We start from the raw sequence: 27,533 nt of genomic DNA on the forward strand, positions 1-27,533 counted from the left end.
CATGAAGCACAAAGATGAAAAAAAAAACTTATGAGTTACTTCCCTTACAGATTTTAGGTAGGGGCAGTATCAAGCCACAATATCTAAAGCTTTATTAGTTTTAGTTATAAGACAGACTTTTGCATGCTCTTTTCTCTCCCTTTTCTACTTTGTAATACTCTGTACTACTATCTAACCTACCCACAAATGAAACTCATCTGAGGTATTAACATCAATCCCAAATAACAATCTTCTCACAACATTAGTTGACACATTAGAAAAATCTGAGACTTCTGCCTTTTAAGTACCAGTAGGGTCAAGGTTAGTGTTCAGGTAGGTTTGTGTTCATATAGCAGAACACCATTGGCTCGGAATTGTACACAGTTGAGAAGGTTGTCACATGAGCTCATAAAGGACACAAAAAGGATGTAACAGTGTTCTGTGGGCCATGTTATGATCATTTCTTTAAATAGAATACTTGTTATCAATTTCAAATCAATTTGTGGCAGACTTCTATGCATTTACCAAGAACCATTTCTTATCTTTCTAGGCATAGTTAGATTACATTTCCTGGCCTTTATTACAGTTAGATGTAGCCAAGTTTTGGAAAATGGAAAGGAAGTAGAAGTGACATATGTCAGCTTGGGACTAAATAATTAGGAAGTAAGTTTATCATCTCTATGTTTCTTTACTCCTTTTGAGGGATGAATGGAGAGGACTCTAAGGATCCCAACCAGGATAGAGCCACAAAATAAAAGGAACCTGGGTACTTAAATGACCACATAGAAGGCTGACAACCAGAAACACCTGGTTGAGCTTCATGTGCATGGGTTCTATTAAACATCTAGGTTTTGTTTTTTTGTGTATTTTGGCAATTAACTTTAGTCATCCTGATACAGGTTTTTTTTTTTTTTTTTTGAAAGTATAACCATGGTAAACATTTTGCAAATAGGAAGAAAAAACCCACTGAGTTTCTATTTTTTGTCACCTTCTTAAGGGATTTAGAGAGTCTTATGCAGGAAAATCTCTCCTTTAAGCTGCATACCTTGGGTTCCATAACAGGGTTGAAATACTATACTATTTAGTCACTGTACAGTAAAAATTTATTACATGTTAGGTACTATGTTTTATTTTCTAAAAAGTCTGTCCAGGTTAGTATTATTTTCATCATCCTATGAATAGGAAATCTGAGGTTGAAGAGGAGTCACATGGCTAGTAAAAGACAGAACTGGGATTTGGCCCTAATATGCCTTTTTTTTTGTGGGGGGGGGGGGGGGCGGAGCTTAAAACAGAAAATTTATTCTGTTACAGTTCTAGAGGTTAGAAGTCCAAAATCAGGTGTTGTCAGGGTTAGTTCCTACTGGAGGCTCTGAGGGAGAGCATCTTCTATGCCTCTCTTCTTAGCGCCTGGGTAATCTTTGGCATCCCTTGGCTTGTGAAGGCACTGTTCCAATATCCCTGCCTGTCTTCATATGGCATTCTACCCTGTGTCTGTCTTTACATTTTCTCTTCTTGTAAAGACACCAGTCATACTGGGAATCCATTATGGCCTTATCTTAACTTGATTATGTCTTCAAAGACCCTATTTCCAAGTAAAGTCATTTGCACAGGTGCTGGGGGCTAGGACTTAAATATATCTTTTTGGAGAACACAATTCAACCCATAGCAGGGTTATTTGGGCTATCACAATGATTAGGAGCAACTGACATTTAGGGTAAGAGCCAGGGATGCTATCTGGTCCGTTAGCTAGAAGGTCACAGTCTAATCTGGGACTTCTAATTTCTATTAAATCAAGAAGAGCCAAAAAGAAATCACTTTGCTGAAACCATAGGATCACTTTGCTGAAACAGTTATAAAAACCAAAGTACCATACCTCGGGTTATAGCTTTACTGTGAGAGCCTGGCATTAATCTCTATCCTTCCTGTAGATCTATTCTTTTCTTCTGTAGACCTGAAAAAACCCACATTTATTCCCAAAGCTTCTAGGGATACATGCTACCAGTATTTGCCCTTTGGTAACATAACAGGTATTCAGAGGCATAATTTGATTCTTCATTTTGAAAATTTCTACCCTGGAAGTCCAGAGGAGAATTGTGTCTAATGCCACAATATAATTATAAAGGCATGTTTACTTATCTTTTTGAGAAAAACAAGGGCTTAAACATCCTAGAGTCTAACTTCCTTCCTTAACTTGTCAAAAGATTATTATATATTTGTATAAAAACAAGAAATGAACTGTGGTCAGCAATAAAACTGGCAGTAGATAGGGAAAGGAAAGAATTATTTTTATTTCAGAAAAGCGACCTTCTGTCTGATGACTCAAAGCATTTTCAGAAAACTGGTTAACGTGATTCTCTTCCTAGGAAATTAGAATGAACTTCCTTCATACACATAGTCATTTTTCTCCAAATTCTAATTTCATTCTTTTTAAAAAGTGAAATGGATAATACTAACAGATTTAATTATCTCTGTCCTTTATAACTTTTTGAGAATGTTCATTTGGAGAAGGTACAGAGGAGTTACAAGGATGCTTCCTAAGAACTTAGAAGTAGAGGAATGAGGTCATCTCCTGAGAACTTAACTCGTAAAATCTACACATATTGAATGAGCTTAGTGAGGAGTCACAAACTCAAATGCTAAAATGACCAGATCATTACAAAACCTACAAGAGTAAACCACACAATTGGGAGTGGTAGGGAATGAGACCAGTTGGAGTGTGTGTGCACCATATGAAGTGGTAGGTGTTCTTCAGTTTCCATTGACTACACTGTGGCTAGATTTTCAAATTTTTCAAAAGTTTGAGGATCTGGCCACAAAGTTTCTTCATGTGAACTATCTCAGTTTCAAAGTAATACTTAATTTGTATATTTTTAAAATTGGTGACGACCAGAGTATTTTTATTGGTTGCTAATTTGCAACATCTGAGGTGGGTCATTGGCAATAATAATGCAAGTGAATGTAAACAAGTGACTAGAGAATTTGTGAAACTCCCCAACATACAAGATAAGGTTAATCTCAGGATCCAGGAAAAACAGGAATGTGACTATATTTTAAGAAGTTGAAGTTTAATTATTGGTATTAGAACCTTTCTGGAGAAAGTCAATGTATCCAGATAGTCAACCTGTAAGTTAAGAAAAACAAGGGTCTAAGAATATAAATTTTGCAGAGTTTGATCTAATGAAGGATATTAGAAGGGTGTCCTGACATAAACCAGTCTCTAGGGGTGTTTTTTGAAATGGAATAAAGATGACTAATTCAGCAGAAAAAAATAGTTCTTGTGTCGCTCTTCCATTCATTTAACAGTTATTAATTGCACTCTTTTGATGTGCCAGGGATTTTGCCAGCTGCACTGATTTCCAAGCTCAAACACCATATAATGATTAATCTAGCTTCCTAAGTATCCTGATACAGGAAGAAAATGCTCTAGATGGTCATTATAAAATAATACTCTCTATAATATACTTGCATTTTCATATTCTGGATAATGTACTAGTGCTTGCAGAGTTTATAAGAGGTGTCTGTTTGTCCAAGTGCAATTAGCTCTGGGTATTCCAACAGTGTTTCTGAACTGGTAAAAATGAGGAGACACCATGGATAATGGCAGGTTTCCAAAGTAACCAAAATTCTCTGAGGCCCTGCCTGAGTGTATGCTTCCCTTCTCTAAAAAGCCATCAAGCTACAGGTGACGGCGATTTTTTGTTTCTACCCATCGGACTAACTGCTTCAATATAAGAAACAACTTTTTTCAGCACTGGACAGCAGATAGTGCAGCACTGTGATCTCTGAGAGAAAAATAACTGAGGTAAGCTTTAGGATGGCACCAGCTCATTGTTTGGAGGCCATTTTCAGGTGGAGGAACCCAAACAAAGCCTAGTGGTATTACTGAGCTTGAGAGATTAGAGTGGGGAAAGTGAAGTGGCATGAGTTTGTGGGGCACAGTACCAGAGAGAAAGGAGCTAATATTGAAAGAAAGATCAAGGTATCAGCAATGAAGTCCCTTCTGCTCTTGACATGCATGGGGTGAAACTACATGAGGTGGCTTGTTGGTAGATAAAGAATCCTCAGAATTCACAGAGGGCTAAAAGAAGTTTACCATCTCACTAGTCAGAGTACAGAGATGTTGCAACACATAGAATTTTATGAGAGGCCTCATAAAGGCTGTCTCCTAGTAGTGGGTCTCTGGATCTATCCTAACAAGCTAAAAATAAATCTCAAGAGAATCTAACTGGGATGCAAGTAAGTTAACTACATACCTGAATAAAGTCCAACGCTAAGGAAACACAACAAAAAAACAAAATTCAACACTTCTCAGTATTTAATAAAACCACCAGACAGGGGTGCCTGGGTGGCTCAGTTGGTTAAAAGTCTGACTCCTTGATTTTGGCTCAGGTCATGATCTCATGGTTCATGAGTTGTAGCCCGGCATTATCCCATCAATGTGGAGCCTGCTTGGGATTTTCTGTCTCTCTCTCCCTCTCCCCCTCACCCACTCACATATTCTCTCTACCCCCTCCTTCCCTTCTCTCTCTCTCTCAAAAATAAATGAACATTTAAAAAATTTTACCAGACATACAAATAAGCAGGAAAATAAAACCTATAAGCAGGAGAATATTCAATCAATCCCAGGGAAACAGCCCAGAACTGACAGAAATGATAGAACAAAGATGATAAAACAACTGTTATAAGTATACTTTGTCAAGAAGGGAGATGAAAACATGAACACAATGAGGAGACTAATACCAGGCATACAAAGACCCAACTGACTGAGATATGGGATGGACAATCTAAGTTATGGAAAGAAAAATACACTGGATAGAATTAACAGATTAGACCGTTCAGAAGATTCAGTGAACCTTAAGACAAACCAATAGGAACAATCCAAAAAGTATAGACAACACAAAGACTAAAAAAGACTGGAATATGTGAACAAGGCATTAAGTGACCTGTAGGACAGTATTGAGTGGTCTAGCATACATTCACATAATCGGAGACTGTGACAATATGATTCTGGAAAAATTTAAAAATTTGATAAAAATTACAAAATTACTGATCCAAATTAAATGAACCCTAATTATAAGAAAGACAAAGAAAATGACACCAAAACACATCTCAATAAAATTCCTGAGAATAAAAAATAAAAATCTTTAAAGCAGATACAAAGGAGGAAAATCTTTTATAGAAAAAAAAAAAGAATGTCAGCAACATCTTATAAAAGACTATGCAAGCCTTCATACGATGGAAAGGCATCCCTTAAGGCAATGTTTTTCAATCTGGACACAACTGACATTGTGTCAACTGTTTTGAAAATATAAGTCATTATTCTACATCAAAACATTCCATATGTTAGTGGTACTTTAATCTTCACTTGTAGATGAGAATGCTGAGATAGAAGTGTCAGATGACTTTCCAAAAGAAACTCAAATAGGCCATGTGACTTCAGAAAAAGAAAGATTATAAATTTAGCAGTGTTTCTCAAACTCAACATCAACGATGTCTTAGAACATTTAATTCCTCCTTGAGGGTGGGGATTGTTGTTCTGTGCATTGTATGATGTTTAGCAGCATCCCTGGCCTCTATGCATTAGATCAAAATGCCAGTAGCACTCCCTTCTGTCAGTTGTGACAACCAAAAATGTGTCTGCACATTGTCTAATGTCTCTTGAGAGGCAAAAATAACTCCGAATTGAGAACATGTGCTCTAATGTATTTAAAGGTAAAAAGAAAACCCTTTCAACTTAGAATTTTACATCCAGCAAAATATCTTTAAAAAGTTAAAATGAAGCAAAGATATTTTTAGACCTTAAAAATCAGAGAAAATTCATCACTAACAGCCTTGCATTATAAGAAACTTTAAAGGAAGTTCTTCAAGCAGAAGGAAATGACATCAGATGGAAATCTGGATTGATACAAACATAGGAAGATCACATAAAACAAGTAGGGGCTCCTGGGTGGCTCAGCTGGTTAAGTGTCCTATACTCATGAATTTGGCTGAGGTTATGATCTCATGGTGTGTGAAACTGAGCCCTGCATCAGGCTCCATGCTGATAGCATGGAGCCTGCTTGAGATTCTCTGTCTCCCTCTCTCTCTGTCCCTCTCCCACTCTCTCTCTCTCTCTCTCAAAACAAAAAATAATAAAAAAACCAAATAACTATATGGGTAAATAGAATTTTTTCCTCATTTCAATATCTTTAATAACTACCTGCTGAAAGCAAAAATAATAACAATGTATCAAGAGGTTTATAATATGTAGAAGAAAAAAATATAACAAGAATAGCAATAAGATGTAGGACAAAAATAGAAGTAAAATATATAGCAATAAACAAGGGACAGAAAATAAAAGGTAAAGTATACCTTTTTACAGTTCTTATACCACATGTGAAATAGCATTATACTATTTGAAAGTAGGCTGCTATAAATTAAAGGTGTATATTATAAATCCTTGAATAACCATTATAAGATTAAAACAAGTATAGCTAATAAATCAACAGAGACAAAACTAAATCATGAAAATATCTAATTAATTAAAAAGGAGAGAAAAAGAAAATAAAACAAAGGTTCATTAAACACATATAAATCAAATAAAAAGAAGGCATATTTAAACTAAATGTATTGATAATTATATTAAATGTAAATGGCATTAAAACTCTAACGAACTTAAAGCTGAGATTATTGGATTGGATAAAAAGTAAGACCTGTCTATATTTGATTTGATTTTTTATTTTTTAAAATTTACATCCAAATTAGTTAGCATATAGTGCAACAATGATTTCAGGAGTAGATTCCTTAAAGCCCCTTACCCATTTAGCCCATTCCCCCTCCCACAACCCCTCTAGTAACCCTCAGTTTATTCTCCATATTTATGAGTCTCTTCTGTTTTGTCCCCCTCCCTGTTTTTATATTATTTTTTTCCCTTCCCTTATGTTCATCTGTTTTGTCTCATAAAGTCCTCATATGAGTGAAGATTTTTGAGTAAGACCTGTCTATAAAAATAACACTGCAAATATAAAGACAGAGATAGGTAAATGTAAAGTAAATAAAAACATACCATACAAACTCAATTTAAGAAAGCCTAGAATGGCAATATTAATACCAAAGTACACTTGAAAATAAGAAATACTATCAGGAATAATGAGGGAAATTTCATAATGACTACGGGGCTTCAAGTAAACATAAAAATCCTATATTTAAAATACATGAAACAAAATCTGATATAACTGAGAGGCAAACTAGATAAATCCACAAATAAATTTAGAATTAGTATAAATGTAGAAGACTAAAACAAGACTAATCACCCAAGTGGACCCAAACGAAACTTACAGAATGTACAACTTAACAACAGCATAATATGTAGTCTTTTCAAATGTGCAGGGGACATTTGCTGAGATACTATACTGTGGGCTATAAAACAAATCTCAGTAAATGTAGAAGGATTTAAATAATACAAAATATGTTCTCCTAATTAAACTAGAAATCAATAGCAAGCAGATACCTAGAAAATTTCCCAAATATTTGGTAAGTAAACAATATACATCTATATAACTCATGGATCAAAGAGAAAGTCAGAAGGGAAATTAGAAAATATTCTTAATTCACGAAAAATGAAAATACAATGTGGAGGATGCAACTAAAGCAGTACTTAGAGGAAATTTATAGCATTAAACTCTTATATTTGAAAAGAAGAAAGGTCTTACATCAACAAACTAGGCATTCACCTTAAGAAATTAAAAAAGAAGAGGAAACTAAACCCAAAGTAAGCATGAGAAACGTAAGATAACAGCATAAATTAAAAAACATAAAAACAATATAAAGACATCACTAACATTGAAAAGGTTCATTAAAAGATGAATATAATTGATAAACTTCTACACAGAATGAACAGGAAAACAAAAAAGACATGAACTACAATTTCAGGAATGAACAAAATGTATCACAAAAGATCCTACTGAAGGTAAAATATAAGAAATTATTATGAACACATTTATGCCAATAAATTTGCAAGCTTAGATAAAATTACAGAGTCCTTGAAGACAGGAAGAAGTAGATAATCTAAAGAGCTCTCTATCTGTTGAGGAGATTACATTTTTATTAAACATTTTCCTGCAAATAAAACTCTAGGCCCAAGTGGCTTTACTGGTGAATTCTATCAAACATATAAGAAGTAATATCATTTTTATATAACCCTCTCCACAAACAGAAGAAAGGATACTTCTTAATTCACTCTTTGAGGCCAACATTACCTCAAAACTAAAAAATACACTGGAAGAAAATTAAAGACAACACTTACGAAAATAGATGCAAAAATCTTAAAAATATTTTAGCAAATCAAATACAGCAATATAGAAAAAAAGATAATACAGTTGACCCTTGAACAATACGGATTTGAACTGTGTGGGTTCACTTATACATGGCATTTTTTTTGAATACCATACAGTACTCTAAATTTTTTTCCTATTGCTTATGATTTTTTTATTTGAAAATAAATTTTTTTAATGTTTATTTATTTTTGAGAGAGAGACAGAGCGCAAGCAGGGGAGAGGCAGAGAAGGAGGGAGACACAGAATCCGAAGCAGGCTCCAGGCTCTGAGCTGTCAGCACAGAGCCCGATGTGGGGTCCAAACTCACGAACCGTGAGATCATGACCTGGGCTGAAGTTGGAGGCTTAACCAACTGAGCCACCCAGGCACCTCATTTCCTTATGATTTTTAAATAATGTTTTCTTTCTCTAGCTTACATTATTGTAAGAATACAGTATATAACACATATAACATACAAAATTATGTATGTTTCTGTTATTGGTAAAGCTTCCAATCAACAGTAGCTATTAGTAAAGTTTTTGGGGAGTCAAAGATTTTCAACTGCATGGAGGTTGGTAAACCTAATCTCCACACTGTCAAGAGTCAACTATATATACAATAAAATGGGTTTATGCTAGGAATTCAATATCATTATAGGTTTTGAAAGTGAATCAATTTAATGAATATATTAACTACCTTTTAAGAAACAGAATTATTGGGGCATCTGGGTGGCTCAGTCAGTTAAGCGGCCAACTTCTGCTCAGGCTTCATTGTCTCATGGCTCAAAGGCTCATGAGTTCAAGCCCCGCATCAGGCTCTGTGCTGACAGCCCAGAGCCTGGAGCCTGTTGCAGATTCTGTGTCCCCCTCTCTCTCTCTGCCCCTCCCCTGCTCATGCTGTGTGTGTGTCTCTCTCTCTCTCAAAAATAAATAAACATTAAAAACATTAAAAAAAGGATTATCTTATTAATACAGATGACAACTTTTAACAAAACTCAATACCCATTCATGATAAAATTCTTCAGCTTGACAAAGGGTATTTACAAAAACTTATATTTTCTAGCATACTTAATAGTATAACACTTAATGCTTTTCCCCCAACACAGAACAAAGAAAGGGTGTCTGATATCACAACTTTTATCTAACGTTATTCTGTCACTGTAATATGGCAAGAAAAAATGAAACCCATATGGGTTTGAAAAGAAGAAACAAAATTGTATTTATTTATAAATATAATCATCTATATTGAAAATCCTAAGGAATCTACAAAAAAGTCAGTAGCTTTACAAGTGAGTTTAGAAAGGTCATAGGATATGAGATAAATATACAAAAGTCAACTGTATTTCTACAGAGTAGCAATGAACAACTGGAAATTAACATTATAGAAATGAAACTATAAAAAATAAAAAAATATTAAATACATAGGGATAAATTTAACAAAATATCCCAAACTGCACATTGAAAACAGTACAAAATTGCAGAGAAATTACAGATCATTTAAATAAATAATGTTCACAGACAGACATATTTGATACTGAGTTTTTCAACCTTCCCAAAATGATCCTTTGATTCAACTCCACCACAGTCAAACTATCAGCATCTTTTCTGGTAGTAACCGACAAGTTGATTCTAAAATATAAATGGAAATGCACAGTCCCTAATATAGCCAGAACAATTTTTAAAAAGAATAACACTTCAAGGCTTACTATGGTATAATAATCAAGACAGTGTGTTATTGCCATTAAAGTACACATATTCCAACAAACAAAAGCCAAGGACTAGACAGAATTCTACCAGATATCTAAAGAAGAATACTACTCCTTCTCAAAATTCTTCCAAAAATAGAAGAGGAGGTACCATTTCTAAATTCATTTTGTGAGGCTAGAATTATTATGATACCAAAACCAGACAAGGATGCCACAACAAAAGGCCAATATCCTGATAAATACAGATGCAAAAGTCCTCAACAAAATACATTTGTTCTGGAAACAAGCTTGTAATCCAAAGCACCTGTATTTCAACGCAAAGTTCAATAACCATTGATTCAGTTGTGATCATGTGATGTTCCGCATCACGTACTATTTGTATTGCAACACCTCGCTCATTTATCAAGTTAAAATTTGTTAGAAATGCTTGCTTGTCTTGTGGAGCACTCGCAGAACAAGTTACTCGCAATCCAAGGTTTTAATGATTAGCAAACCACTGGTGTTATATATGTTAGTGATGAATCCCTAAATTCTACTCCTGAAACTGATATTACACTATATGTTAAGTAACTGGAATTTAAATAAAAACTTAAATAGAAAAAGTAAAAAAATATACATATTAGAAAATTAAATTCAGTGTGACACTAAAATGATCATTCACTAGGATCAAGTGGGATTTATTCCAGGGATGCAAGGAGGTTCAACATCCATAAATCAGTCAACATGATAGACCACATTAACAAAATGAATGATACAAATCATATGATCCTCTCAATAGACACAGAGAAAGCATCTGAAAAAATTCAATATCAATTTATGACAAAAATTCTCAACAAAGTGGGTATAAAGGGAATGCACCTCAACATATTAAAAGTCATGTATGACAAGCCTACAACTAACATTACGCTCAGTGGGGAAAAGCTGTAAGCTTTTCCTCTAACACCAGGAACAAGACAAGGATGCCTACTCTCACCACTTTTATCAACACAGTACTGGAAGTCTTAGCCACAGCAGTTACGCAAGAAAGAGAAATAAGAGGCATCCAAATTAAAAAGGAAGAAGTAAAACTGTCACTACTTGCAGATAACATGATGTAATGTATAGAAAACCCTAAAGACTCCAGTAAAACAACTGTTAACCAAAAACCATTAATAAACAAATTCAGTAAAGTTTCAGGACACAAAAAAAGAAACATAAAAAATTTATATAATACATAATTGCATCAAAAAGAATAAAATATCTAGAAATACATATATCCAAGGAGTTTGAAAGACTTATACACTGAAAACTATAAGACATTGATGAAATAAATTGAATAAGATACAATTAAATGGAAAGATATTCTGTGCCCATGGATTGGAAGAATATTAATATTGTTAAAATATCCATAACCTACAGATTCAGTGCAATTCATATCAAAATTCCAATGGCATTTTTTCACAAAAACAGAAAAAGCAATCCTAAAATTTTATGGAACCAAACTAGACCCTAAATAGTCAAAGCAATCTTGAGAAGGAACAGTTATGGAGGCATCACTCTCCCTGACAGAACCACATAAAGAACCTTTGAATTTTCATTTAAATAAGTTTATGATCTCATTTATACATAGAGTCTAAACACAGACAAACAAACAAACAAACAGAACCTCTAAGCTCAGAGAGACAGAGACCAGAGTGTGGTGAGGTGGCGGCTGGGGCTGGGGGAAATGGGTGAATGTGGTCAAAAGGTACCTATTTCCAACTATAAAATAAATGTCAAATAAAAGAACAAACTACTTATGCTGACATGTTGTTACATAAACTAATTTCAATCACATTAAGCTTAATGAACAAAGCCAGACACAAAATGCTAAATTGTGAATGATTCTATTTGCATGAGATTCTAAAACAGGTGAAAGTACAGTGGTAGAAAGCAGGTTAGAGGTTGCCAAGGGTCTCAACGCAAAGTCATGAGGAAACTTTCTGGAGGATGAAAATGTTCTATATCATCATTATGGTGATGGTTACTATATACATTTGACATAACTTGTCAAATTGTACACTTAAAATTGCTGGGGGGGGGGGTGCGGTGCCTGGGTGGCTCAGTCTATTGTGTCTGACTCTTGATATCTGCTCAGGTTGTGATCACATAGTTTGTGGGTTTGGGCCCCATGTTGGGCTCTGTGCTGACAGCATGGAGCCTGCTTGGGATTCTCTCTCTCCCTCTCTCTCTCTCTCTCTCTCTTTGCTCCTCCCCCACTCTTTTGATCTTTCTCAAAAATAAATAAATAAACTTAAAAAAAAAGAAACATGAAATGTCTGACCAATATTTAAAAAAACAAAATAAAACTGCTAGATTTTATGTAAATTATACCTAAATAAAAGCTGACAAAAACTTCTCATAATCCCGTCACATGGAGAAAATCACCATTACTATTATGACATAATTTGTTTTCATTAGTATTTAATATACCTGAAATCACATTTATCTGTATACTTAATATATATTTACCAGTTTTTAAAATATAATCTTTGTGCTCTATTACCTACTTTGAAAGACTAGTTTTTAGTGGCTGCTTATAATTTTGTAATTCATTCTTCTATCATTGGATATTTATTTTGCATATCATAAATAACTAAAACTAGGAAAACACATTTATGTATAAGGTTTTTACTCTGTAATTTAGATCTTTTCTAAAGACCAATTCTGCATAATATTTTGACTGAACACTGGAACAGCTTTCTAAGTGGCCTACCTGCTACCTACTGGTCCCCACTTTCACTCCTCCCATGCTGTTGCCAGGGTTACTTCCCAAATACAACTGATGACATCACTCTCCAGTTTATAACTTCAGTTGGCCTTCTGTTGCCTATAGGGTGAAGTCATGGTTCCCTGTTGCAGCACAAATGTCCTACAATAAGTAAACCTCAGCCCCCAACATACTGTCTGTTAGGGGTTGAATTGTGCCTTTCATAAAAGAGATGTTGATGTTTTAACCTCAAAAAGTGACCTTATTTGGAAATAAGGTAACTGCAGACTAACTAGTTAAGATGAAATCATACTGGAGTAGGGTAGGCTCTTAATCCAATGCATTTTAGTGTCCTTATAAGAAGACTGCCCTGTGAAGACGCAGAGACACAGGGAGAATACAGGTGAAAATGGAGACAGAGATTCAAGTGATGCATCTACAAACCAAGGAGTGTCAAGGATTGCTGGCTGTCACAAGAATTTAGGAGAAATACATGGGACAGATGCCCCCTCAGAGCCCTCGAAAAGAAATGACTCTTTTTATACCTTAATTTTTTACTTTGAGCCTGCAGAACAGTGAGAGAATAAATTTCTGTTGTTTTAAGCCATCCAGTTTGTGGCACTTTGTTACAGCACTCTAGGAAACCAATACATACTATATGTTCCTATCACACTGAACATCCTCACTTTTCAGAGCTTTGCCCACACTGTTCTCAGTTCAGAATGTTTTCTATACCTCCCTCCAACCCCTCTCCTTTGCCTGGCAAATTTAAGACTTGGTTTCAGGATCTCCTTTTGTATAAAACCTTCTCTGCGCTTCCATTTTGCTTCAGGAAGTTGGCAGCATGGACCCTCATTGTCCGATTGTAAACTGTGTAATTACCAATCTCAGTACACTATGAAATTTTTGACAGCTGAGATCACATTTTACTCATTTTTGTACTCCCATTGTCAAGTGATAGTGAGAATGCATTGTCTGCTGAGTAATGAAATCTTAATATATCCTATCAAAGGTACATGACATGATATACAAACTTTGGAATGACTTGAAATAGGCAGACCAGATCTGGTTTAAAATCTAGACTCCACCACTTAGCAGTTACTGGGTAATCTTGGGCAAGTTGCATAACCTCTCTGAACCTCAATATGTTCATCTATAAAACTGGAGCCGTAATTTCTTTCTGGTGGGTTATGAGAAATTGATGGTGTCATAGGTGATTATACCTACACACCTAATAGGTATTTAGTAAATGTATACCATTTTTTTGAAAATGCAACCACTATTTTTTTTGTTGGACATATAGGTAAGACTATAAAGATAAAATTGCTGTAAATACCTACAAATAAAAAGAAATTATTATAAAATTTATTTTAAAAATGAGACATACTTTACTAACAAATTTTTGACAGAAGCATTTAAAGAATCTTTGAATTTCCATTAAAATAACCACAATCCCGGTTTTCTGTTTTGGAGAACATTGAGGGCCTTGATTTGATTATTTACTGAGGGCAAATAAATTTTTGGCAATGAAAGTAAAAAGAAAAAAAAGAAAAATGATTTAAAAAAACCCAAAAATGAAGAAAAGAGAAATATAATCTGCTTCCTGACAAGTCTCTGCCAACATCTAGTTCCCTAGTGACTCATTTTCCCCCCTAGGGAGAGAAGCTAATTTAGGCCATAATTGTTCTGTTTCTTCAATCTTTCTGCACAAAAATGAGCACTGAGGAAAGAGCGACACTGTGGTTCAAGCCCAGAGCTGTAGGCTCACAGTGTACCTCGAGGGTCCCCGGGAGGCCCTGCCTCACAAAGTAGTGGGGCCCCACTCACAAAGGTAGTGGGGTTCTGTAAAGCTTTTTGACCCCACACAAAGGCCCTTCCCAGCTGCTGCAGAATGATTCTAAATGGAGCCCTATTGTTTCTGTCCTGAACACACAAAGCAAAGGGCAACAAAATAAACACATCAGCCCCATCCTTTACAGGTCTTGTAAACCACTTATATCTATTCTCAGCATCTCTGCATCTAGCAGTTTCCCAAAAATAAAGTGCATTTGTTTTCTTAAATGTAACTTGTCAGTCATAAAGGATAAGCCTGACACCACTAAGCTGAGCTCCATTAGAAGTGACACACTTTTATGGAACATCACCGTCTCAAAGCAGTATAAATGGGGCTTGGGATGAGGTTAACAGTCCTTTATCATAAAGTTTATATCTCTGAAGCAGAAGCAAACAGGGCTACAAATAGTAGTCTATCTAGCAATAGACTGTAGAAGCTAAGAGTGCCCCGTTTAACTCCTGGGTTTGCCACTTTCTAGCTACTACCCCAGTTCCCTCATCTATCACATGAGGATAATAACAATACCTTCCTCAAATGCTGCTATAAAAATTAACTTAGAGGATACTGTACAATGCTTAGAATGGTGTCCAGCACATAGGAAACCAACAAGTGTGTGCTATTACTATAGCTGTTACTATTGGCCATTCCAGATTTCTGCAAAGAGCATCTACCAAGAAACACCTGGGGTAAGTCATTCTTCTTCTCAAATGATTACATTTCTGGGAACCATCCAAGATTTAAGCAGTAAGTTGTCAACTAAGACAAAGCAATTCAGACAATGAATTATTCCAGGCTTGCCTTGCCTGAAGTGGTCCTAAAATGTTCGCTTCTTCCCAAAGGTTATTACAATACATCTATCAGATTCTTACTGGGTACCCTCCAAAGCCCAAGGATTGTCAAATCTCCAATCCACCCACTTGGAACTCAGAAGTTTCTCAGCTTCGTGTTCCAGAAAGCCACCCCCAATCAACTGAAGTTAGTAGGGATAAAATACACATATTTGTTATCACCAGCATAAGGCATTCCAACTCGCAAAGAAGGGATGCAATCCCCTTTATAATGGTGGTACTGTGTGAGGGGTAGAGGAGATGATGACCTCTGCACTTTAGACAAACATTATAATACCCCAGAACTTTACTTCTCTATAGTCTCAGTGGATAAACTAGGAGAAGAAAACATCATTTCAGTAAAAATTGGTGAAATACTAAAGTAGGTAATGTATATTTATGTATTAATTCTTCCAGAAAATTACTCTCTATGCAGAAGAATTAACTCATTACATAGTAGACTCATGGCCCAAAGCAGAGCAGACCAGTGGGTATGCCAGGGGCAGATTATAGGTATGCATGAGGTAATAATCCCTTCAAACCTTCAGGCAGGTGAGGGCAGTATTATCCCTGGCCATGAGCAGGCTCATTCATGTACATCAGGATGCTGTGCAAATAGTATTTCATATGTGTGCCACAACTGGAAAAGTTTGGGAACTCCTGGTTTAATAAATGAAGACATTTTCTAAAGTATCCTCATTTGTAACCATGGCATAGCTTAAGCACTGGATGGCTTATTATACTTCCTGATCATGGTTACCAATACAAGTATATTCTAGAAAAACCAGATATACAATTCTTGATCTAAGAGTTCAGTCCCATAACCAAAATTCTGTTACGATTAGATTCTTTTGTTTGCAAGGGACAGAGATGTACTAAGGGGTAGAACAAATAATGAGGGCTTTTCACAAAGCCCTCCCTGTCAAGGGAGGCGGGAATCCCATGGGGATTAAAAGACTGAGCCTATTCAGAGACTGGATACAGAAGCCAGCAGTTCAAGAGACTTCAGCCATAGGAGATCCTAGGTCTTTACCCTGATACTCCACTAATAACACAGCTTGGCTATATTCTCCCTGTTTCCCTTTGGGGGACTGTCTTGCATTTCCTCCTAGTTGGCTACCAGTTAGCTTCTGGACTCTCTGCTTTCTATCGTTTCCACTAGCACTTTGCTTTTGCGTATTCCAAGGTTCTGATTTCTCGTAACTTCAACATGCTCATAATTCTTCCTACTTCCACCTTATGTTCAATCTCAATTTCCTTCTTCCTCCCTCCCTCATGACCTTTATGCACATTTCAGTGTCAATTCCTATAGCTAACTCCCTGTCTCTCTCCACATTTTTCAATCCATATTCTTTAGAATAAGACTGTGGGTGATCTTGCTAGTTCCTCTTTGGACAGAACTTCAGGTCTTCTCCCAGGCCACTTACTAACCTATGGGTTTTGGGTCCAATGCCCACTGACAGAGGTGCTAGAGTCACAGGTTTAAAAATATGTCCCTTCAGGGGGCCTGGGTGGCTCAGTTGGTTAAGTGTCTGACTTTGGCTCAGGTCACAATCTCGCAGTTCATGGGTTTGAGCCCTGTGTCAGGCTCTGTGCGGACAGCTTGGAGCCTGGAGCATGCTTCAGATTCTGTGTCCCCCCCTCTCTCTGCCCCTCACCTGCTCTCTCTCTCTTTCAAAAATAAATAAACATTAAAAAATTTAAAAAAATATGTCCCTTCAACAGATATGTACTGGGAGAGACAATTTTTTCTTTGAATATCTCTAGGTAGGGAAAACAGAATATATCTAGAACAAGTCTCCTCAAGAGAACAAGGCTTTTGTATTTCCAGTTGTCAAAGAGACTATTTAAATACATTCCTTGTCTTATAAAGAAACTGTTTTGATAATTTGCTTCTCTTTCCCTTCTCTTTTCTTTTTCCCATCCATCCATCCATCCATCCATCCATCCATCCATCCATCCATCCAACAAATATGAATCTCTGTCTTCAAAAGAAATGTATGAATCTTCAATCACTATAATGATCCTTGAGGAACATGAACCTACTAAGGGAAATAATGTGTGTATACAACTCATTTTAAGTGTCCAAAGAAGGCTAGAAGTCAGTCAAATGTTGTGAAGTTCAAAGGAGGAAGATGACAATTCAGTTAGCCTCTGAAAGATGGAGAAGATCTGATATTCATTCCAGACACAAGGAACAACATGAGCCTAAGTCTTGAGTTAGCAGAGTTTTGTAACATCAAAACTGAGATTCTGGAATTTTAATTTCTAGAAGAAATGCATAATAATTGTGAAAAATTCAAACCAAATTGAAAACATATAGTGTAAAAACCTGTCTTTCATCACTGCTCACTTACCCTTTCCCTTACCCATCACTGCTCACTTAACCTCTCTCCAAAGATAACCACAATTGTTTATTATGAATTTGTCCAGACTCTTCTATACTACTAATTAAAACTTTATAATGATTTCATGAGAAAGATACTATGAAACTCATTTTACAAAGAAGTAGGTAAAGTACTTTCCTTGGGTTAAGAAATTATTTAAGTGAATGTTCCATCACACCTTGTTATTATGGAGCTGTTGATTTAAACTGATATAGAAGGACTCAATCCAGCTTTATAAGGAGCTCCGTTTATAGGGGGTCTTTTTAACCAGAACTGAAAGAAACCCAGAGGTGGGTACTCATACATTACCTGGATGAAATGATTCCACTCACAGCAGAAAGTCCGATATATACTTCTGTGAGTACTTAGATCTCACTAATTTTTGATATATTATAAGCTTTATTTTTGTCTCCAACAGAAGGTGAATTTTATGTTAATAATGAAATGTTGATGAAAATCTTGAAGGTGTAAGAGAAATCAGACATATTTCTTCTCTATAACATTATTTTTTAAATAAATAAATGAATTATTTATCAGCTTGTGTCCAGTAGAATGGCCAACTGAATTTATGCAAGCTTCTTCCTTTCACATCCACAGGACAAAGTCAGATTTCTGAAGGAACATATTATAAAGCATATAAGGGGAACTCAAGTTACATGGATGCAGGACACTTACCCCAGACTGCCATGAAAACAGCAAAGAATACAGTAGCTCCGTTGTCAAAGAGGTGAGTTACCTGGGAATATTATGAATCATAGTTAAACTAGTTTCTCATATACTATATTTCAATTCACATTTGTTTCAATTCTATACAAATAAATGAATTTTGCAGGGTTCCTTTGGGAGATACTCATTTTGGATCATAATCAAGAAGGGAGTTCCTCCAACTGAGTAGTTTGGATATGCAAAAGAGAATCTGTACCCTGTATATGGGTATCATCTAGTTGGAAATTAATTAGCAGCCCCAAGAATGCTAAGAATTTTCTTTTGTACACCATAAAAACTATTACATGTGCACATATGTATATGGAAAATTTATATTTAAGACCAGAAAGGTGTGATTGTTGCTGCTTTAAAGTCTTCTGATTTCTATTTTTAATGCCTCATTTATTCACTTTGGAAACATGGATATTTTGTTTGTGTAGTTTTGGGCAAACATTTTTCTGGGTTGCCCTCTGGATTTTAATATTACAAAGAAGAGAGAGCAGACCATTAACAAAATCCACTTCCACCTTTATTAAAGCCTTGGGTAATCATTGTATTTATCTATTACACACAACACAAATACTTTATCTAGCAAATACTTTATTGCTAGAATAATATATTCTATCACAAATACCACAGCAGAAAGCAAAGATATTTGTCTTGCAAAACTGCTATGCTCATTTCCACCTCCAGGATAAATCACACCAATGTCATGCCAAATTGAAATGATGACTGATACATTCATAAAGCATAACCTTTTTTGGGGTGCTTTATAGCTCTGTATAAAATATAGTTTACTGTCCCTTGGAGAATGCACCAACTATAAACAGGTCTTTTCCTGTTATATCATATTGTGAAGTATTTCAAAATTTTCCAAAAGTTTATGCCTTTTTTCTTTGAACATAGGCGAGATGATTCAAATATTTAATGTAGACAAAAGGCAAAAGCCATTTTATTCATACACCAGAGGGACTGTTAAGTTGTATATTGCATATTGTATAATGCACTGAGAATTAAATCAAGCTTGAGAGTTCCAGTTATATGCGGCTGGTCTGTGCTATTAGGGTATTTATAGGGAGTTGGTGGAAGTTGTAGCCTGCACCATCAGTGTAGATTCTGGAATGAATTGTGGTGGTCATTGTTTTTGGCTGCTCACATGATCTTTCCTCCCTTCTCCTGGTAATAGATCTCTCTCATGTAGGTCACTAGGGGGCATGTGGTTGAAACAGAACCAATTAGAGTCCCTCCCTGGGACTGATGTACAAACATGTGGAGAGAGACATTTTTCGGCTGCAGTTATTTGGGAACATGTGAATCAGGAGGGGTGAGTTAATATGGACTTCTGGTTCCTACTAAAATGTAAGTTAAGATAGACTGATGCCTCCCTCTGCCAAAATCAACCCTGGAGAAGCAAGATAGTAGATTCAGGGAACTAACAAAACACAAAAACAAACAAAGACTCTGAGAAACCCCAGGGGAGATGGAAAGTTGCCTTGAGTTGGCGTGTGTGTGCGTGTGTGTGTGTGTGTGTGTGTGTGTGTGTGTGTGTAGGTGGTAGTATATGGTGGTATATGGAGACAGTGGCCGTTCCCAAACAGCGTGGGAGCTCAGCTTGGAGAAATACATAATTTCTACTCCAACCTCTCCCTCCACAGTCCCTGGACAGTTAGTTTCCCCTATCAAATCACCTGCAACAGGGAGGACAAGCTGCAGGTGTTGGTTCTTGGGGTAATATAAGGGTGCTCAGAGTTCTGCCTGGTTGAGGAGATGAGGAGGTGCTCCCTGGCCAGCTGTCCTTACGCATTCTCTCCTCAGTCCATTCCTCTTAAACTCCAGGGCTAGTGGATAACAATCAAGGGACAGTGGCTCCGCCCAATTCTCTTTTGTTCTAGGCAGGCTTAAAAAAGAAACTCTGACCAACAAGTCCTCTGGAAAAGTGCAGCGCATAGTGGTGCCTAGGACACATTGTCCTCTCCTTCTGTAAAATCGCCAGGACTGACAGCTGAGTGCTTGTCCTATGACCGTTACCCAAAGTAGTTGACACCTCCAAGAGACAAACATGCACAGGCCAAAACAATGAAGTATTTGGAGAAGACATCTGCCTCCAAAGAATTCCAAACTAGACAACATACAGGTTCTGAAAGAGACATTCTGTAATGGCAGACCAATAATTTTTATGAAAATATGCCTAAGGAGATAAAGAAAGGAAGATATAAGCCTTGTGTTGTGGCAGTCAGCAGCCACCTTCTTGAGCATGTGATGAGAACTTGTCTGCAAAACGAACATGTAGACAGGTAGCCGAAAAGAGACATCTGGGGGCCTGGAGGCCAAGTTCTGGGCTGTGAGGGCTTTCTTCCCAGACAGTGTGGGCTTCCAGTATCTTTTCCAGTGAAACAAGCCAATAAGTCCTTTCTGCTGACCTTGCGAATGTAAAGGTTGAGAATGAAGCATTCCTGACCAGCAGAACAGCCATTGATTACATTGAATCGAGACTCTGATTTGATCCAATATTCCAGTGTATCCTCAGTTCTATGAAATCAGTTTGGCATTTCTAATAAGTATTTCTAAAGGAAACGCTATAGAACTTCAGTTATTTCATTCTGTAGTGTTTTAGCTTTCATTTTATTAAGTTTTTAAAGGCAAGACCAAATCTGAAATCCAGAATCTAAATATCTTGTAGCCTCAATATGGCACAATGATATGTTTTCCAGTCAGATAAACCAAGGCCTAGCTACTCACTGCTGTGTGACCATGGAAAAGTAATTTTTACCTGAGTAAAATCAGAGTAATAACATCTACCTTGAAGTTGCTGTAAGAATTAGAAATAAAAATGTAGGTTGCCTAGCTACTTTGATATCTATAGCCTAGCTGTTATTATAATTATTATTGTTCTAGATCTTATGTTCAGTAGGATAGCTGCTCAACTAGCTCCTATAAAATCTGAATACTCTAAACTGTCCATTATGATCCTTTTAAGGGATTGTCATGGATCTCCTAAAGAGAGTACTTCGCTCCAGTCATATTTTTCCACGTAGAAAACAAATACTCCCAAGCAACAATAACAACAAAACGTTGGTTTTCTGAGACTCCCAAAAAGCAGATTTTTTAAAAAAATTTTTTTAAAGTTTATTTATTTTTGAGACAGAGAGCGACAGAGCATGAACAGGGGAGGGGCAGAGAGAGAGGGAGACACAGAATCGGAAACAGGCTCCAGGCTCTGAGCCGTCAGCCCAGAGCCCGACGCGGGGCTTGAACTCATGGACCATGAGATCGTAACCTGAGCTGAAGTCGGACACTTAACCAACTGAGCCACCCAGGTTTCCCCCAAAAGCAGACTTTTTACACCTGAGTCATTCAAGCTTAATTCATGATCTTTAAACAAATTATACTGCTGACAATCCTCTTTGGGCCTCACCAAATCTGTATTTCCCAAGCTCATTCTGTTAAGTTTGTCTCACTTTCTTGGGTCTATCTGTATGTTCTCCAAAGACAGGGAGAATATTTTGTGCTTTTTTGGTCCCTTGCAGCATTTAGCCAAATCCTCCTAAAATCACACCTGGCTGCTGTGGTTTGGGCTCCACCCACATGGACTGGACACCTGCATTACTGATGACATCATGGATGGGCGGGCTCTTGGGCTGTCTATCAAATGTTCTCGTTAAAAATGAACAAAACCCTGCCATGCCAACAGTATAATTAGATAGATCCAAGCTGCAGGGATTGCAGACATTCAATAAAGTCTGCCAACCCTCTTTGTTTCTGAAGTCTGGGCAAGTTGACAGGCAGTGGTGTTTGGAAAGTCTTCAGCAGCCCATACTCCAGCTATTGCTTTGCATTAGTGAGACTGGCCGTAAGTAAAAAATAAGGAATTCAATGAATGTGTCTAAAGTTTAAATAAAAGCATAACATGGGAAAGGGACATGCAATTATATATAATAGACATAATGATGCTATGTATTTGTTCTTTTCAAAGCACTTTTCCATATAAGACTATCTTCTTTGGTCTTCAGGACATTCCATGGCGCAGAGAAGGCAGCTATCACTGTGGGCATCTTAGAGATGAAAAAGTTCAGCCTCAAAGAGACTGTCCATGTGCAAGATCAAGGAGGTAAGTAGCTGAACTGGTCTTGAATCTAAAATTTATTTGACAATAATAATGATGAAGGAGAAAAATGATGGCGGCTCTCATTTACCAAGATCTTACCATTTGCCAAGCATGTGGCTCAGTATACATTTCAGCTTATTTATTATAACCATTGTATGAGACAAGCATCATGTTCTCCATTTTACAGATAGAAAACTGTGGCTCAGAGAATTAAGTAACTTGTTCTTGGACTGACAGGTGGTAAAGAGCAGAGTCAAGATTTGAATCTTTCTCTGACTCTAACAACTGTACTCTTTGCAGTTTGCACACTGAAGCTTCTTGTGATGATAATCAGAGCTAATACATTTAAAATACATATACAGTAAAAAACATATTTGAATTAGAATACCAAGTGATAGAGGTAACTCTCTCCTACAACATAAACTTGAGAATCAAGGACCAGATATTACAAAGAGAATACAGTTACCCTCTGTTCCTCAGGAAAATGTATGAAAGATTCAATCCACCTAAAATGCTGCAGATGTGAAATTACCTTGGCATAAACGCAGCTGTCTGACAGCCTCATGAATGGACAGTATTTATCACACACAGGACACATGATGATATCTGTAGCTTGGCAGACTTCTTTACTGGAAAAGAGAACAGAAAAGGACCACTTTTTAATGACATAAGAGCATGTTTTTCCATCTAATTTCACCAGAATATTCAACCACTAAATAAGACCCAGTAGACCAGATTTTTGTCCTGATTAGATTCCTAGCCTTATCTGTTATTAATGTAAACAAATGCCTGAAGATTTTAGTAATTTGATAAACCTACTTATTTATGAGGCTGTTTCTTGGCTTTAAATATTAATAAGTTAAACTCTGAAAATACATGAAGCAAAACATTGGATGTTATACCCTAAATTACACAAAAGTCATTCACAACATTGCACAGATTTGAAACAGTTTTGTATTGAATTTTAGGAACAACAAGGTACCTAAAAGTGTCTGCCTCAAACTCTATGTGTATGGTAAGTGAAAACTAATAATGGAGTAATAAATAAAAATATGATGCATTAGTTCTGGGGGGAAATTACATACCCATTAACAATTTCACCAAAAAGTAAAATATTTTTATAGGCAGGAGAATCAATCCCTTTTACTTTTGTAATCACTTCTAAAAGGCACATTTATTATTTAGGATCACTGTTCAGCCTGGCAATAAACTCTGTACAATACCTTACACTATATTATGGTGAGAGAGCTAACAATCCTCAACATCAATCATTCTCAAGGCCCAACAAGTTGGTAAGATGTCTTTCTGGTTTAGGTTTAAACGGTCCTTACAAAAACACAGAATTCATAAAAAGGGATTGTGAACCTGCCACTTTGCAATATTAGAAGAGAAAAAGTAAAAAGTCAGAAAGAGAGTAACTTTTAGCCAGTGAATGGAAGTGATTTTTTCTGTGGATACAGAGTGGCTTATATGCCTACAAATGTAAACCCTGCTTCCCTGGTATATGAAGACTACAGCAGCATGGATAATGGATGGAAGATCTTGTGAACTGAGCCTTTTGATTTCTTTTAGGAGTGACTGAGAAGGAGGTTAGAAGGAAAAGTGGGCCCATGATCTGGGAACATCCCCAAAGTATCACCACCCATCTCTAAATAGAAGCAAAAGTAGGTTCACCCAGAGCTCCCCATACCTGACTTGGCAGTGATCCAGAGTAATGACTCCATACAGAAAGACAAACAATCCAATGAAGGCAGCTGGGAAGAGCATGCCGGTATACCAGCCCAACCAGGCAAAATACAACCCAATCTTCTCTCCAAAGTACCGCCTGTGTAAGACACAACAGCATTTTAACACTTAGTAAGTTTACTTTGTAGTGTCCTTGCTGATAAACATGCATCTAAGAGAATAGATACTTGACCAAATTAAGGCTCTGGGCTTCAATTTCTTCTCCTATTATTACATATTGGAAACAGAATAAACTCTTCCATACAGGAACATGATTATACACAAGCTTGTGTAAGAACACAGAGCAAAACCCATGCGCATTCAGGAAGATAGGACATTTCTTACTACAGAACCAGGAGAACTTGAAGTGTTGGTGACAACACATCATCTCATCTTTGCCATTTCCAAGCGTATGGTTGTTTGTAGCACATGTATTATAATGACGTATATTTTTAAAAACAGGAAACAAAGTTACTGTGAAAAACTTTAAACACCCCTCTCAATATTCTGTAGCCTTATAAGATGTTTACAATGCTAGAATTGCATGATATTATAAAGAAAATAACTCTAACTACTGAGATTCAATATGAAGGGACACTGAGAGCAACTTTTCCTCTTAAGTGATGATTTTTCACAAGTTTCAACATGCACCTCTAAAAATGTTTTTCAGAGACTAACCAGTCTGCTTAGTGCCCTGCATTCTGTGAAGTTCAGAGGTATCCAGGGAATTCCTTGTTTTTTTTTATTTTATTTTATTTTCAAACACCATTAATAACATAATTGACTTACACTAGAATACAACCCAAACTGTACTTTCTAGGCCTCTCAAATGCTACATGCTATAGTTAGAAGTTCATTATTTTGTTTAAAGTTTATTTTTATTTATTTTTGGAGATAGCAATTGGGGGAGGCACAGAGAGAGAGGGAGACAGAATCCCAAGCAGGCTCCGTGGTGTTAGCGCAGAGCCTGATGTGAGGCTTGAACTCAATCCGTGAGATCATGACCTGAGCTGAAATCAAGAGTCAGACACTTAACTGACTGAGCCATCCAAATACCCCAGAAGTTCATTATTTTTTAGTTTAATATAAGAATATTCTAATTATTTTTTTATTCTCATTCTAAACAAATGTTGTTTACCACCTATTTCCAAATACTGGCTTCTGCTTTCCTCTTAGAATGTCCAATGGTTCCTAAAAGCTCCTAAAAGATGGAATAAAGATTATCCCCTTTATCCTATCTTCCACTGTTTTCCAACATAAATTTTTCACTCCCTGAAGGCTTCTTCAACATACATTCAAATACACAGATAAATATTCTTTTATTCATTCAACAAATAGAAACTACCTTCCAGGTGGCAAATATTGTGCTATGAACTGAAGATAAAATGATGAACAAAATAAGCATGGTCCCTGCTCTTGTGCAGCTCACAGGCTGATAGAGTAGATATACATCAATCAATTAAAGAAATAAGTTTATAATTAGAACACTGGGAAAAGGGAGTGTTCTCCCTTTCCTTTTGTGGAGTCCTCTCCACAAAAGGAGAGGAACATAACTCCACAAGTATATAAACTAAGACCATGTGATCACCTTAATTAGGGAAGACTTCTCTGAGGAGGTGACTATTAGCTAGGAAGGACTGGGGACAGGATAGAGTATTTCCAGCAGAGGAACCATAATTACAAAGAACCTGTAGCAGAAGGAACCAGGTAAAATAAGGGCAGTGTGCCTGGAACACTGATAACAAGAGGTGGGCTGGTAAGCTAGGTGGAGGCTGGACCTCAGAGGGTCTTGTAAACCATGCTAAATGCATTGATCCTTATCGTGGGAGAAAGGGAAAATCATAAGAGAGTTTTAACATTCAAGGGACATAATCAGATTCACATTCCAAAAATACCACTCTGTCTGCCGGTTAGAGAATGGACTGGAAGGGACCAGAGTGGGAAAAGGAAGACCAAGTGTGGGACAACAGCCATAGTCCAGGTTGTAAGGTGAAGGAGGCAGTATGGTAGAGGAGATACTAGGGTGTGGCCAGATTCAAGAGACATGGAAGAAGCAAAATTTATAGGACAAGAGCTATTTAAGAGATGAGATTTCCTAGATACTCCAAAACTTCATACTACTCAAATCTTGCTTGTGCTTTTCCTCTCCCTTCCTTCTGGGCAATACAAATCCCAATCTCTTCCAGGCTCAGCTCTACAGAGCTTTCCACAGAAGCACCTACCCATATCTATCCTTCCCATTTTTCCAAATTGTTGTAAAACTTATCATAATACATTTTACCTAACTGTGCATAGTCTTGTACTGTTTTCTAGTTGTTTCGAGTATGCAGAGCCTGTTTTTATGAAGGAAACTGAATTTCTTAGACATGGTGGCTTCCAACTGTCTTTGCCAAAGGTATTTAGCGTCATACTAGAAACACAATGGGTTTAACACAATGATAAACTGCAAAGTCTTAATCAAAACAATGTCAAGGACAGATATTTTGCCTGCAGTACTTTTCTGTAATTTTTAATCAGTGTATTCCTGTAATATTGGGAGTGAGGCTGGGAAGAGCACTTACTTGTATCCTCCCCACCCCCACTGTTTTAGCATGTATTGAGACTGGTCAAAAGAAAATGATCTCATCTCAGAAAATATTTTCCACTCACCCAGATCATCTGGTTTATTTGTTACTGATACATAGAATAGTACACAATTCGTCAGTGCCCTTGGATCAATAGGAGTAAATACTTAGTAACAAGGACTCTGGCAGGAAGAATGGCTAATTGCCCAGGGAGACAAAAATATAAAGTGAGCTGTCTTATTATTTCATTTTCCTCTGGGCTCAATTTTTGAGGGCACTAGTCAGAGTAAATCAAATCAAGCTAATCTAGGAAATGAGACATGACTTTCTCTTTTATAAGGAATCCACAAAGTATGGACTGTTGGTACCCAATGTTAATAATAACCAGTCTGTAAATAAATAATGAGATGTCAGAGAATAATGCTGCCATGAATGCTGAAAGTTGAACATACATAAACAGTTAAAAAAGCATACATTTCCAATGTCATCATAAGTTAAAAGCAGATGTACTGATTTGACTTGCAAAATCAAAACAATCTTTAAAATTTATCAGTTGAAAATTAAAATAAGCCTGAAATTTATTACAATGACAGAATCCGTATTTCCTACTTACACAGTAACTAATATTCTATTTGCCACTAATATATGGAAGCATCTTTCTGTAGTCGTTATTGGTAATT

General features: G+C 36.5%; 1 protein-coding gene across 6 annotated transcripts in view; it reads right to left on the bottom strand.

Moving 5' to 3' along the window:
- The window catches only part of ANO4 (anoctamin 4), a 418,329-nt gene that overhangs the window by 64,793 nt on the left and 326,003 nt on the right, over nucleotides 1–27,533 (bottom strand). For all 6 annotated transcript variants that reach the window (XM_053894722.1, XM_053894723.1, XM_053894720.1 and 3 more), the window contains 3 exons: nucleotides 24,255–24,389; nucleotides 23,097–23,193; nucleotides 18,430–18,490 (listed from right to left, as the gene is read on the bottom strand). In XM_053894722.1, the coding sequence (XP_053750697.1) occupies nucleotides 18,430–18,490; nucleotides 23,097–23,193; nucleotides 24,255–24,389 (293 nt within the window). The remainder of the gene's footprint in view (nucleotides 1–18,429; nucleotides 18,491–23,096; nucleotides 23,194–24,254; nucleotides 24,390–27,533) is intronic.

This window comes from Panthera pardus, unplaced genomic scaffold (genome assembly GCF_024362965.1).
Source record: "Panthera pardus isolate Hobbes unplaced genomic scaffold, ASM2436296v1 HiC_scaffold_6, whole genome shotgun sequence".
NCBI classification, from domain to species: domain Eukaryota; kingdom Metazoa; phylum Chordata; class Mammalia; order Carnivora; family Felidae; genus Panthera; species Panthera pardus.